The 13,526-nt window shown below is 38.2% G+C and overlaps 1 protein-coding gene across 1 annotated transcript in view; it reads left to right on the top strand.

Annotated features, from left to right (window-relative positions):
- Positions 1-10,239, top strand: part of GUCY2C (guanylate cyclase 2C) — a 104,049-nt gene extending 93,810 nt beyond the window's left edge. The window contains exons 25-27 of the mRNA XM_020994327.1: positions 2,202-2,296; positions 6,604-6,680; positions 9,708-10,239. Coding sequence (XP_020849986.1) covers positions 2,202-2,296; positions 6,604-6,680; positions 9,708-9,882 — 347 coding nt within the window. The 3' untranslated portion in view covers positions 9,883-10,239. The remainder of the gene's footprint in view (positions 1-2,201; positions 2,297-6,603; positions 6,681-9,707) is intronic.
- Positions 10,240-13,526: the final 3,287 nt, after the last annotated feature.

Here is a 13,526-nt window from a genome sequence, read left to right on the forward strand (position 1 = left end):
CTGGTTTTGTTTTTTTTTTTTAGAGCTTTGGGGCTGAGAGATGGCCTCTTAGAGTTATGGAGATGCTTGGTCACATAGGGATCTGGAAGCCATGGGTAGCGGTGAGAGCTCCAGTGGTTTCTTGGGAAGGAGTGTGGTGTTCCAGGAGCAAAGGGAATAGGAGAACTGAGACTCTGGTAGCCACTGTTCCCATGGGATCTGACAGAGATGAAGTAAGAACTCGGGTAGGAGGAGTATGTGGGATCCTCCCAGTGTTGTAAATGGTAAATTGGTAAACAATTAGCTGCCCAGAAAAAAATGTGCATGGAATACTTTTACATTTAAGCTACATTATTGAAATGTTCTCCATCACGTTCTTAAGTCTCGGTTAATAAAATTAATCAGCAAAATAATAAATCAAGCCATGAACTGTAGTATTGTCTATTTCTGAGTTGTATATGCTCACAATGAAAGACTGACTCTCAGAAGCAGGACTCCAGCCCAACATTTGATCCTCCAGCTACCATGTTCCCAAGAGGAACAGGGCCTCTTTAACTAAAGGAGAAAGGGTTATGAGGGTATTACTAGTGCCTTCAGGGAGCTTTCATTATCAGCCACTGGCTTCAGTACTCTGTAGATCAATGGGACACAGATGTTAATAGGGACCAGGAATAGTGACTTGGATGTACAACTTAGAATTCGTAAGTCAAGTGTCCTCCAATAGGGAGTCTATACTGCTTCAGCCTGATAATGAGAAGTATTGTAGCTAGGTGGTCCAGTGGATAGAGCACTGGGGTTGGAATCAGGAAGACTCATCTTCATGAGTTCAAATTTGGCCTCAGACCCTTACTAGCTATATGACCCTGGGCAATCCACTTAACCCTGTTTGCCTCAATTTCCTCATCTGTAAAATGAGCTGGGGAAGGAAATGGCAAACCATTCCAGTATCTTGCCAAGAAAACCCCAAATGGTGTCACAGAGAGTCAGATATGACTGAACAATAACTGATAATGAAAAAAGTATTAGAATAGTCACTTATACATGGTGGAAACCCAGCAAATATTTGTTATTGATGATTATGAGAGAAAGCCATGGTACAGTGGAAAGAATGGATTTGAAATCAGAGGATCTAGGTTTAAAATACAAGTCTGCTACTCAATATCTGTGTAACTTTGGGGAGGTCACCTAACATTCTCTGGGCCTTCATTTCCTCATCTATAAAATAATACGGTTAAACTAAATGACCTCTAAGTTCCCTTCCAGACCTTAATCTATGAATTCTACAATACTATTATTATAATAGAAGGCTACAAAGTGGAAAGAAATGGTCTTAATGAGGAGGCTCCTAAAAACTGGATAGGCCAAATAAGATTTGTGCTAACAATTTTTTGTGAATTATGTATGAGGTTGGTTTGGGAGATGTTAGTTTTAAGCTTTTGTTGAGTATTTATAATGGAATTGGTAATTATATAGCAGTGGTTTCCAACTTAATTGGGACTCTGGCTTCTCATTGTTAGTTTTTCATATGGGTGAGAGCCGAGAGCAGGACTTGAGAGAATTGAACTCTTTCTAGTCACACATCATTAATTGACTGCTAAGTATCTCCTCTTGTATGTCCTATAAACATCTCAAACAAATTATGTTCAAAACCGAAATTTTTATCTTTTTCTATGGACTTGCCTTCATTTCAAATTTCCCTTTTTCTATTGAGTCTATTCACTTTTCTATTTTTCTATTCACTATCCTCCCAGTCACTGAAGTTTGTAAATATAGAATCAGCCTTGACTCTTCCTTTTCCCTCCTCCCACATAGCCAATATATCACTAAATCTTGCTAGTTCTACACCCACAGTATCTCCCATACTTATTCTGTTCACTCACATGGCCACCACCCTAGTGGTGCTTCTTCATATTACATCATAATGCACGCAAAGTCAAAATCCCAAGTTCCCTATCCCAAGCTTGGACACATCTACTGCAACTGTGGATAGACATTCATGAACCTAGGAAACAGTGATTAGGAAACATTCGACAGAATAATGAAAATCATTTGCACTCCCATGTGAAAGGATATGCTTTAAGTAGGTCACAAAGTCTCTTTTAAGAGGATACCTAAGATAATAAGAACAGTTGAAACATATTGCTAGAGTAAGTGAGAACATATGTGGCTATGAAACTGGATTCTGAATAGAAGTAATTTAATTTTGCTTCTTTCCTTTTTAGCTTTGAGGATTCATGTGAGTGGATCCACTATAGCTATTCTGAAGAGGACCGAATGCCAGTTCCTATATGAAGTGAGAGGAGAAACTTACTTAAAGGTAACAGATATATAGAAACACCAGCCACTACTTTTGTTTATTTTAACTATATTTAGAAATATTTTCATCCGATATCTCTCAAGACCCAGAGTTGGGGAAGGTAAAGATAGAATCTAACAACTTTTCCCCAATTATCCTTTCTATCTTCTCCTCACAGATTAATGATCAATGTGAGAAATGTTAACTTCTTAGTTTTGTTTCAATTAAGTGGTCTCAGATTTGGTTTTAACGCCATGCAATTTTTTTTTCTGGTCTACATTCAGGGGCTGATGAAAAGGTTCTAGTATTTCTGTCACATACATATCAGTACCTTCCTCTTTACCTTTCAGCCAGAAGAGGTACATCCTCCCAAATGGGAATGAAAGAGGTACAGGAGTATACTGATAAATATTTAACAACTAGCTGTCTAAAAATTGTTTAATCTCCATTATTAACATTTTCTCCATCACTTTCTTAAGTCTTGACAATCAACAAAATATAAATCAATTTGTTTGTGGATTTGTAAGGCATAAATTTACACTGAAAATTTAGCTACCCGCTCTCACAATACATTTGTCTCTGGCATACCCCTGGAGGGTTTCCTGTGGCAAGGGAGGAGTTTGGGCTAGTGAGGTTAGTGATTCAGGCCTTCATCACCTCAGTCACACGCTCCTGTTTCCTCACTTCTTGCATTTTACATAAAACCATGTCAGCATTCTGCTGCTAAATATAATCTGTCTTCTAAAAAGGTATATTGATGCCTTATATTTTTATATTACATTAATTTCTGAATATCCTCTTCCCACTGTCACTCAACCAATGATTCCACCCTGATAAAAAAGATTCTTAAAAAGAATAAAATTTTATAAAAGCAATCAGCACACCAACCATGTCTGACAGCATATGTGTATGAATGTATATATCTACATAATCAACATTCCAGTGAAAGGAAGGCAGTACATTTTCTCATTGCTTCTCTGGGGCCAAGCTTGGTCATTATAATCACACAATATTCTGTTTAATTTTATTCCTTCTATTTACATTGTTGTAGTTACTATGTCTATTGTTTTCTTTGCTATGTTTATTTTACTCTTCGTCAGTTTATGTATCTTCCCAAGTTTCTCTGCATTTCTCATATTTATCATTTCTTGGGGTACAATAATATTCCATTTCATTTATATACCATGATGTGTACATAAATCACCTTCCCCAATCATGGAATTAGAACCATAGAATTTTATAATTGTGAACAAATTGCGGTATATGATTGTTTTGGAATACCACTGTGCTATAGGAACTGATGAACTCAACGATCTTAGAAAAACATAGAAAAACTTGCACAAAATAATGAAGAGCAAAATAAGTAGAACCAAGAGAACATTGTATACAATAACAGCAATATTGTTTTAAAAACAACTTCGACTGACTATTATAAATACCTAAATTAACTCCAAAGACCTATGATGGAAGATGCTATCTGCATCCAGAGAAAGAACTGATCAATAGAATATGTATAGAATGATTTTACACACACAACACACACACACACACACACACACACACACACACACACATATATATATATGTATATATATATATACATATGTATATACATATATATATATATATACACACACACATATCTGTGTCTAATGGTAGCCATGGGGGGAGGGAGGGAAGGGAAAAAAGGGGAAAAGAAAAAGAAAAAAAGTTACATGAAAACTTTATTACATTTATATTTAAATATATATTTATATATATTTAAATATATATATATATTTAAAAGGAATAGGAAGTTGTACATAATAGATTCTCAGCTAAATGTACAATCATTTTTTTTGGTTATATTATGTTATGGAAATGCTTGTTTTCTTCCATAAATTAAAAATAAAATAAATAAAGCTTTAAAAAATTATGAGGAATCTTCTGTGTGCCTCTAGGCTGCTAGAAGTGTCCTTTTAGTTCAACCCATATGAGGAAAAGAGAACTATTATGACATATATAATAAGGGTCAACTAGCCTCTACATGAAGTCTTCTGATGAGGTAGAACTCACTGCCTCATACCTATTCCACTTTAAGGTAGCTCTCATGGTCAGAAAGTTTTTCCTTAGAACAACCCTAAATTTGCCTTTTTTCACTTCTACACATTAGTCCTGATTCTGTTTTCTGGGGCCAAATAAAACAAGTCTTATCCCTCTTTTACACCATAACCTTGATGACCCCTATAATCTCCCTTCTAAGTCTTCTCTTCTCCAGGCTAAATACCTCCACTTCCTTCAGCCAGTCCTCATGTGTCATGGTCATTGTTTGGATTCTGATGGCTCAGAGAGACTGTAAATAGCAGTTGTTTCTATTTTGGCCAGAAACCTTGAGGGTCTTCCAGCCCAACCAGATTGATTTTATTATTATTATTCTTTTTTTTTCCTAGGTAAAAGATGCCATTCTCTGCCTCATTTTTACCTAGTCTTAATCACTGAATGGGCATTGCCTCAGACAATTAAGACCTGGGAAAGACCTTATCTTAAAAAGGCCAAGGTCTCCTCCTGCACCCCACATGGCTCCAGAGGAGAAAGTGAGGCTGGTGACTTTGTACAGTGCTCCCTCACTTAAATCCAATTCACTTGCTGATATTGTGGTCTTCCATGAGAATGAAGGACAAATAACATGTCATGTACTCGAGGCATTTTTCCACCCTTGATCATCCTAATCACTTTTTTCTAGATGTTCTTTAGCTTACCACCATCGTATGATACCGCAAATCAAATATGATACTTCAGATATGATTTGACCAGGGAAGAGTACTGCATAGCTGTCACCTTATCCCTAGAAGCTATTTAGGAATGTAAATGCTTCACAATCAGCTCTCAAAAAAAATGTATACATGACATAGTTTAAAGTTTAATCTGTATTATTAACATTTTTTTCCATTACTTTCATAAAAAAGTCCAGGAGTGGGGAACCTGTGGCCTCAAGGCCACATGTGGCCCTCTAGGTCCTCAAGTGTGGCCCTGACTGAATCCAAACTTCATAAAACACATTCCCTGGAAAGAGAGCTGAATTTGGAGTTAAGAGATGTGAATTCAAATCCCAGCTCTGCTACCTACTACTTGTGTGATTTTAGGAATTCTACTTTGCTTCTCTGGGCCCCAGTTTTATAGTCTGTAAAATGAAGAAGTTGGATTCAACAACCACTAAGATCTAAATCTATCAGTCTATGAGCCTATTGTTTGCCAATCTGCTTTCCAGTTTTCCCAGAAGTTACCATTAAACAAGGAGTTCTTCCCCAAGTAGTTTATGTTCTTGGGTTTATTAAACATTGAGCTTGACAAAAAGTTTGATAAAGTTCACTTTTTTTTTTAGTTCTTGCTTTTCTAGTCTGTTCCACTGTTCTTTTCTTTTTTTAAATTAGTACCAAATAGTTTTGATTACTGTTTCTTAGTATAGCTTGAGGTCTAGAAGTGTTATTGCTCCTTCCTTTTTTTTTTATTATTTCCCTTGAGATTCTATTTACATCTCTTCTTCTTCTTCTTCTTCTTCTTCTTCTTCTTCTTCTTCTTCTTCTTCTTCTTCTTCTTCTTCTTCTTCTTCTTCTTCTTCTTCTTCTTCGAAATTGGGGTTAAGTGACTTGCCCACAGTCACACAGCTAGTGAGTATTATGTATCTGAGGCCAGATTTGAACTTAGGTCCTCCTGACTCCAGGGCCAGTGCTCTATTCACTGCACCACCTAGCTGCCTCATCTATTATTCTTCTAAATAAATTTTGTTATTATCTACTTTTTAAAAGTAATCCCTTGGGCACCTTGTGTGATGCCATGCTGATGTCATGGCTTGCAAATGAATTGAATTTAAGTGAGGGAAGGGTGTGCAAAATCACCAGCCTCACTTTCTCCTACAGAGCCATCTGGGTCCAGTGGCCAAATATAGATCAGCATGACTGGAGATGGCCCCACCTTGGGTACCTTAATATGTAGTTGATGGAGCTGTGAATTGGCATAGCCAGTCTAGAAAGTAGTTTGAAACTCTGACCCCAGTCACCAAACTGTGTTTACCTTTTGATCCAGCTATACCTCCACTATATCTAAAACCCAAAGAAAGAGGAAAAGGACCATAGGGGTGTACAAAAAAAGTTTTTTTAGAGCAGCTCTTTTTGTAGCTACAAAGAAATTGAAACTAAGAGGGGTAGGTGCCCATCAGTTGAGGAATTACTGGATAAGTGCTGTTGTGCTATAAGAAACGACCAAAGGCACAGGTTTAGAGAAATCTGGAAAGATGTGTATGAATTGCCTTATTCTATCACTAGCAATGTGTCTCTTTTCTGTCTCATTAGGGAAGGGGAACGGAGACCACCTACTGGCTCACAGGAGTTAAGGATCAGAAATATAGGTTGCCAACACCTCCTTCTGAGTAAGTTATAGAATGGGGAATAAAGGACAGAAAGAAAGGGAAATTGGTTATCGGTTCTTGAGTCTAGACTAGCAGTTTTCAAACACTCAAACTTTTTGGTCTCGGAAACCATTTATAATCTTAAAAGTTATTGAGGATCCCAAAGAGTTTTTATTTATGTAGACTGTATTTAACAATGTTTATTATATTAGAAAACTAAAATGGATAAATTTGAAAAATATTTCTTAAATCATTAAAAAATAACCATAATAAATCCTATCATATATTAACATAAATTTTTTATGAAAAATACCTGTATTTTCCAAAATAGAAAAAATTTTCATGAGAAGAGTATTATTGTTTCACATATTTTTGCAAATATCTTTAATATCTGGCTTAATAGAAGACAGCTGGATTCTTTTATCTGCTTCTGTATTCAATCTTTTGCTATATGCTATTTTGGTTGAAGAAAATCTGGCCTCACACAGATAAGTAGTTGGAAAGGGGAGGAATTTTTAAAAGGCAAATAACATCTTAGTATTATTATGAAAAAAAGTTGTGCTCTCAGTGAAAGGTTCTTGGGGACCCTCAAGGGTTCTTAGTTCATACTTTGAGAAATGCTCTTCTAGACTTTACTATGTATAAGAAATTCAATCTTTGATAGCTTCTGTGGACAGGAAAATAATGTATCAGACATGACTAGACTATAAAACTTCACTTTGGGGGCTTCTTGGGGGCCTGTTTAGGTCTTTAGTGGCGTACTACATTACTTTCCAACCTTTTTTTTGGGGGGGAGGAGTTTTTTGGCTAGGCAATGGGGTTAAGTGACTTGCCCAGGGTCACACAGCTAGTAAGTGTTGAGTGTCTGAGGCCACATTTGAACTCAGGTCCTCCAGAGCCAGTGCTCTATCCACGGCACCACCTAGCTGCCCCTCTAACTTCTGATGAGGCAAAAAAACCACAGAGATATGAAAACTTCTGGTGTGCCACAAGAGTTGTAAAGGTAGTTTCTACTTTTATGCCTGGAGAAAAATTCAACTAATTGAGTAAGAGCTCTGCTCCTATCTCTTCCATCCTTGAATCTTCAGATCCTATCTAGTCTTGGCTGATGTCACTTGTGGTGTACTTTGTTTTATAACTACAATGCAACCAGCAAGATCACCTGGGAGGTCAGCAGGTTTTCAGGCCTTGGATACATTGGGAACTTTTAAAGTTATCTAGAGAAGCCATCCACCTAGTAATTATGAGCACAGCCTAGACACCAGGGTTTCTGGCATTTCGAAAATCTTTGAGTATGTCTAGAATTGAGGTGACAATTCCTATACTTCAAAGACATTCAGTAATTAAGGGCATCTAGGTTTCTCAGCAGTTTGGGTGGTGACTGAGGCTGTAACAAACATTCTGATAGCTTTTTCCTTGGCCTTTGACAAAGACAAGAAATTGACTTCAACTCTATGAGAGGGACTAAAAGCCCCAAATTAAACCAGACTTTCTCACTTGCCCTGAGAATAGCTCTATGACCTGTAGCCAAGATAGGACCAATTCAAACTCTTAGAATATTCCTATTGCTGTGAACTAAGCCTACATTTTCCTTTGACCAAAAGGTTCAAGGTTTGTGAATCAGTCAGTAAACAAGCATTCTTAAGTACCAGGAGCTGTGCTAAGCAATGAGGGTAGGTAGAAAGACAAAAAAACACCTCCTGTTCTCAAGAATCTCACAGTCTAATGGGGGGGGCAATATTCAAACAGCTATGTACTAACAAGCTACATACAGGATAAATTGGGGATAATCAAGTGGGAAGGTACTAGTATAAAAGAGGATGGGATAGGGTCAGCTAGGTGGTACAGTGGATAGAGCACTGGCTCTGGAGTCAGAAGGACCTGAGTTCAAATCTGTCCTTAGACACATAACACTCACATAACATGTGACTCTGGGCAAGTCATTTAACCCCAAATACCTTACAAAAAAAAAAGAAGAGGATGGGATAGACTTCATATGGAAGATGGGATTTTCTGGGGGACTTGGAAGAAGCCAGAGAAGTCAGGAGACAGGGGTGAAGACAGAGTTCTAACCAGGGGGAACAGCCAATGAAAATGCTCAGAGTCTGGAAAGGTTGGAAGGGGCCAGGTTTTAAATCTACCTTCTTTAAAATCAATAAGCATTTACTGAGTGCTTACTATGTGCCAGGCACTGTGCTAAGCACTGGGAATATAAATAAAGGTCAAAAAACAAACAAACAAACAAACAAACAAACACAATCCTTGCCCTCAAGGAGCAGTACAGCAGAAGAAGGTTGATAAGATACTAGTGTGGCAGCATGGTGGAGAAGTCAGGAAATTCAGAAGTAGAGTTGAGAGGGGACTGAGGGGTGAGTATGACTGCCCTAGGCACTTCCTCAAAATGGAGGTTCAAAGAGGAACTCACCAATTGGAAGAGGGGGTTCTCATGGTAGAGGACACTTCCAGGGTGAAAAGGTTGCTAGGAATGGTGGAGACTTACACAGAGGGAGAATCAGAGCCATGAAAGGTTATGGTTTTAGCCCTTCCAGCATCAGCATATACAAAAACAGTTCAACTTGATTTTTATTCCTAGCAGGTTGAATTGGGTTTTTGCTTTGCTTTGTTTTTACAAACCAAACCTATTTCTACCTGCAGCTGATTCTATTCAAAGGAACCAACGTCTGGGGAAGCCCTGAACAGCAAAGCCCTGTACAAATATAAAGTAATCTGTATTTTACACTCAAGGGTGGTCACCATCGTTGGTTGTAGAACTTATTTTACAAGAGTTAGAGGCAGAACCACCTAAGACAACCCTGGAGCAGGGTAATTATCTATATGAAGATTGCCTCAGTTTCCTCATCCGTAAAATGAGCTGGAGAAAGAAATGGTAAACCACTCTAGTGTCTTCGCCAAGAAAACCCCAAGTGGGGTTCACAAAGAGTCAGACACCACTGAAACAGCTCAACAATAACGAAAACTACGTGTGATGAAAAGCAGCTGGGTGGATGGTGTTCTCCTTTAATGTTTCAATCCTTTCCTTCTTTCTAGGGAGAATCAGCAGCATTTACAAGCAGAATTTTCCAACATGATCACTGAATCTTTGCAGAAGAGGCAAGCCCAAGGTTTACCAGACCGAAAGCCAAGGCGTGTGACCAGCTATAAAAAAGGCACCTTGGAGTACTTGCAGCTGAACACCAAGAATGATAATGACACCTATTTTTAAATCTAAGCAGGTGCTAAGACTTCTGTCAAATCAGAATCCACATACGCAGGAGATCTTGTTTATCTTGGAAGTTTGCCTTGTCAAGAAGACTCTAAAGAAATAGAAAAGACAGAGAAGCTTTCTATATCTTTTTGGTCATCTCCTTGGAACACATTTTCTTCTATGAGTGAGATTCATTTCCTTAGTTGACATAACTATATGTTGCTATGTGACCTTAACCGTTTCTCACTGAACTTTATACCTGATAGAAAGGAAAGATAATTCTATACTAGAACTCAAGGATATTCCACTCTTGTGGGGTTTTTGTTTCCTTTTTAGATGGCTCTTTTTCTTGCTATTTCCATTTTGGTGCTTTTTTTAAATTGTCATGATTATATTTTAAATAAGTTATCTCTGTAAGATTATCTTTGACTTGTAATTTTTGGAGGAAATGTTTTATTCTATTTGATAGGAATGAAATAAAGAACTTGTTTGGTTCTATGTATGAGCTTCCACATATTTGATCCACTTTCCTAAAAGAACCAATTCAATTATCCTAGGTAGGTCAAAACTGATGATGAAGCGTGTGACCTTCAAGTAAGTCATTCAAGGTCTCTGGGCCTTGATCTTCTCATTTATAAAGTGAGGGCATTTGAGCAGATGATTTGTGGGTTCCCTATCTGGGTCAGGTTCCTTAGTCTAACAGCCCATTGGTTCACGTTCGATGTTAGGATGAAATGAAGTAGGTCATTGAACAGCTAACAAAATGAGGTTTACTTCTCTCTAACATAGAAAGGATAATCCATGAGAATGCTCCAACACTTAATTGCACTTCCCCTCATCTCCGTATGGAAACATAACTAGTCAGCAGGGCAAGGTGAAGGGGTTTGTGATCTTGGTACATCCACCAAGTCTGAAGATCTTAAATCCCATAAAGATGGGTCTTTTTATGCCCTAAGGCGACTATAAAGCCAAGCCAAAGGCACCTGGGCCATTAAGTTCCCAGGAAAGCATTCTCATCTTTTAGGGGAAAACTAGCCTAACCTATGTTGCGTGGAGAGAGGGGAACCCTGGCTTTTTACATTTACCCTCATAATCCTATGGCTCCTCTCCTGTCCCCAGGCTGTTATCCTTTCAATTTGCTGGTCTCCAGCTCTTAGAGTCCCAAACCAGCTCATTAGCCCCATTAGGAAGGAAGAAAGGAAACAAGCATTTATTAAGCTCCTACTGTGTGCTAGGAACAGCGCTAAGCAATTGGCAAATTTTGTCTTATTTTATCTTTACAACACAAACCTGGAAGGGAGTTGCCATTATTATCCTCATTTTACAGTTGAGGAAACTGAGGTAGACAGCAAAGTTTAAGTGATTTGCCCATGGTCACACAGAGCTAGTAATTTATTGTCTGAGGCTGGATTTGAACCCAAATCTTCCTGACTCCAGACCCAGTCCTATCCACTGCACCGCACTGCTGACTCTATATTGGAGTCTGAATTTGTTGAACAAAATCTAGTTGATTGTAAAATTAGCACCCTGGAAGTATACATTTACATATTGTCTATATTGGACACATAAAATATGTCTACAACAGCAAGGAAGTACTAAACACATAATTAGAGTTGGGGTGGAAAAGCCTCATTTATCATAAAGATGACTAAACATTTGCTTTCTAAGTACCATGCCGTCACGTATTTATTTTTTATTTTGGCATATATTGAGGCTTGGTATCTGCAGTGGAATCACTTTTGGCCAAGAAAGATCTGAATTTTAACCTTACCTCTAAACCTATTAGCTGTGTGACCATGATCAAGTAAATTAACTTCTGTAAGCCCTAATTTCCTCATCTTTAAAATGAGGATAAAAATAGTCCATCTTTCTATCCACTGAGCCACCTAGCTGCTTCATTTTACAGATCAGAGGATCACAGATCTGGAGGTAGAAGAGACCTTGGAGGCCATCTATCTATCAATGAATTAACCAGTATTTATAAAGCATCTTTTAGGCACTCTCCTAGGCACTGGGGACAAAGACAAAGAATGAAACAATCTCTACTCTCAAGCAATATACAGTCTAATGGGGAAAGACAGCTAGTACATATATGATATATACAGAATAAACATAAAGAGGGTAAATAAAATGAATACAAAGTAATTAAATTCAAGGTAGATAGGGAGGGCATTAGCAGTTGAGATAAGGAAAGGCTTCATGTAGAAAGTTGCATGTGATCTGCAACTCCAAGGAAGAGGTGGAGGTGGAGGTGAGGAGGTAGAGAATTCCAAACATGGAGGACAGTCATATCCAAAGGCATGGACATAGGAGATGGAATGTAGTATGTGAGGAACAGAGAAGACCAATTTAACTGGATGGAAGAGTGTGAGAGAAATAGTGTCCAGTGAGGCTGAAGATGTAGGTTGAGGCTAGGATGTAGATGAGGCAACTGGGTGGCACATTGGATAGACCACTGGGCCTATCATTGGAACCTGAGTCCCAATATGGCCTCCAATACTCTTAGGTGTATAACCCTGTGCAAGTCACTTAAGCTCTGTTTGTTTCAGTTTCCTGATCCCCTTTCCTTTGGAGTCAGACTTCTCCAGGAATAAACATAGTTCATTTAAGCCCAGAGTTGGAGCCATTCATGAGAGAAGGGTATTCCCTGGGCAACAAGTAACAGATTTAGGAATTAAATCCCAAGATGGCTCCATGGAAAGAAAGTCACTGTCATCTCAATACTATGAATGTACAGTAATGCTCAGAAGTATTCAAGACCTGCAGTCTCTGTTTTATTTAACGTACAGCAAATGGCATAACATCTAAATTCTTAAAGGAAAGGTTAAATAAGTTACAAAAGAAATAGACAGTAAAACTACAACAGTGGAAGACCTCAATTTATCCCCTGTCAGAGCTAGATAAATCTAATCATAAAATGAACAAGAAATCAATCAATAAATAAACATTTATTAAAACATCCACCATGTGTCAGGCATTATGCTAACTATTGGGGATAAAAAAGAAAGCAAAAGACAGTCCCTGACTTCAAGGCACTTACAATCTAATAAAGGAGACAAAATACGAGTATATACAACACAAGAGGGCAGCGAGGTGGCACAGTGAATAGAGTGGTAGGCCTAGAGTCAAGAAGACTCATCTTCTTGAATTAAAATCTGGCCTCAGATACTTACTAGCTGTGACCCTGGGCAAGTCACTTAACCCTGTTTGCCTCAGTTTCCTTATCTGTAAAATGAGCTGGAGAAGGAAATGGCAAACTACTCCAGTATCTTTGCCAAAAAAAAACATTAAATGGTGCCACAAAGAGCCAGACATGATTGAAAAACTAATGAACAACAACAACAATAAACTATATACAAAAATAAATAGGAAATAATTAAAGCACTAGAATTAAGAAGGGTTGGGGAAAGCTTCCAGTAAAAGGCAAGTAAAGGCTAGGCCTTTAAAGGAAGCCAAGGAGGTTACCAGTCAGAGCACAGGAGGGACAGTGTTCCAGGAAAGAGGAGAAAATTTTCAGAGCAGAGAGATGGAGTGTCTTGTTCTGGGAACAGCCAGAAGGCCAGTGTCACTGGACTGAATAATATGTACTGGAGTCAGGTATAAGAAGACTGGAAACGTAGGAAAGGCCTAAGTTATGAAGGTCTTTGAATGGCAAACAGAGC

The sequence above is a fragment of the Phascolarctos cinereus genome, unplaced genomic scaffold (genome assembly GCF_003287225.1).
Source record: "Phascolarctos cinereus isolate Bilbo 61053 unplaced genomic scaffold, phaCin_HiC Scaffold_1;HRSCAF=81, whole genome shotgun sequence".
NCBI lineage: Eukaryota > Metazoa > Chordata > Mammalia > Diprotodontia > Phascolarctidae > Phascolarctos > Phascolarctos cinereus.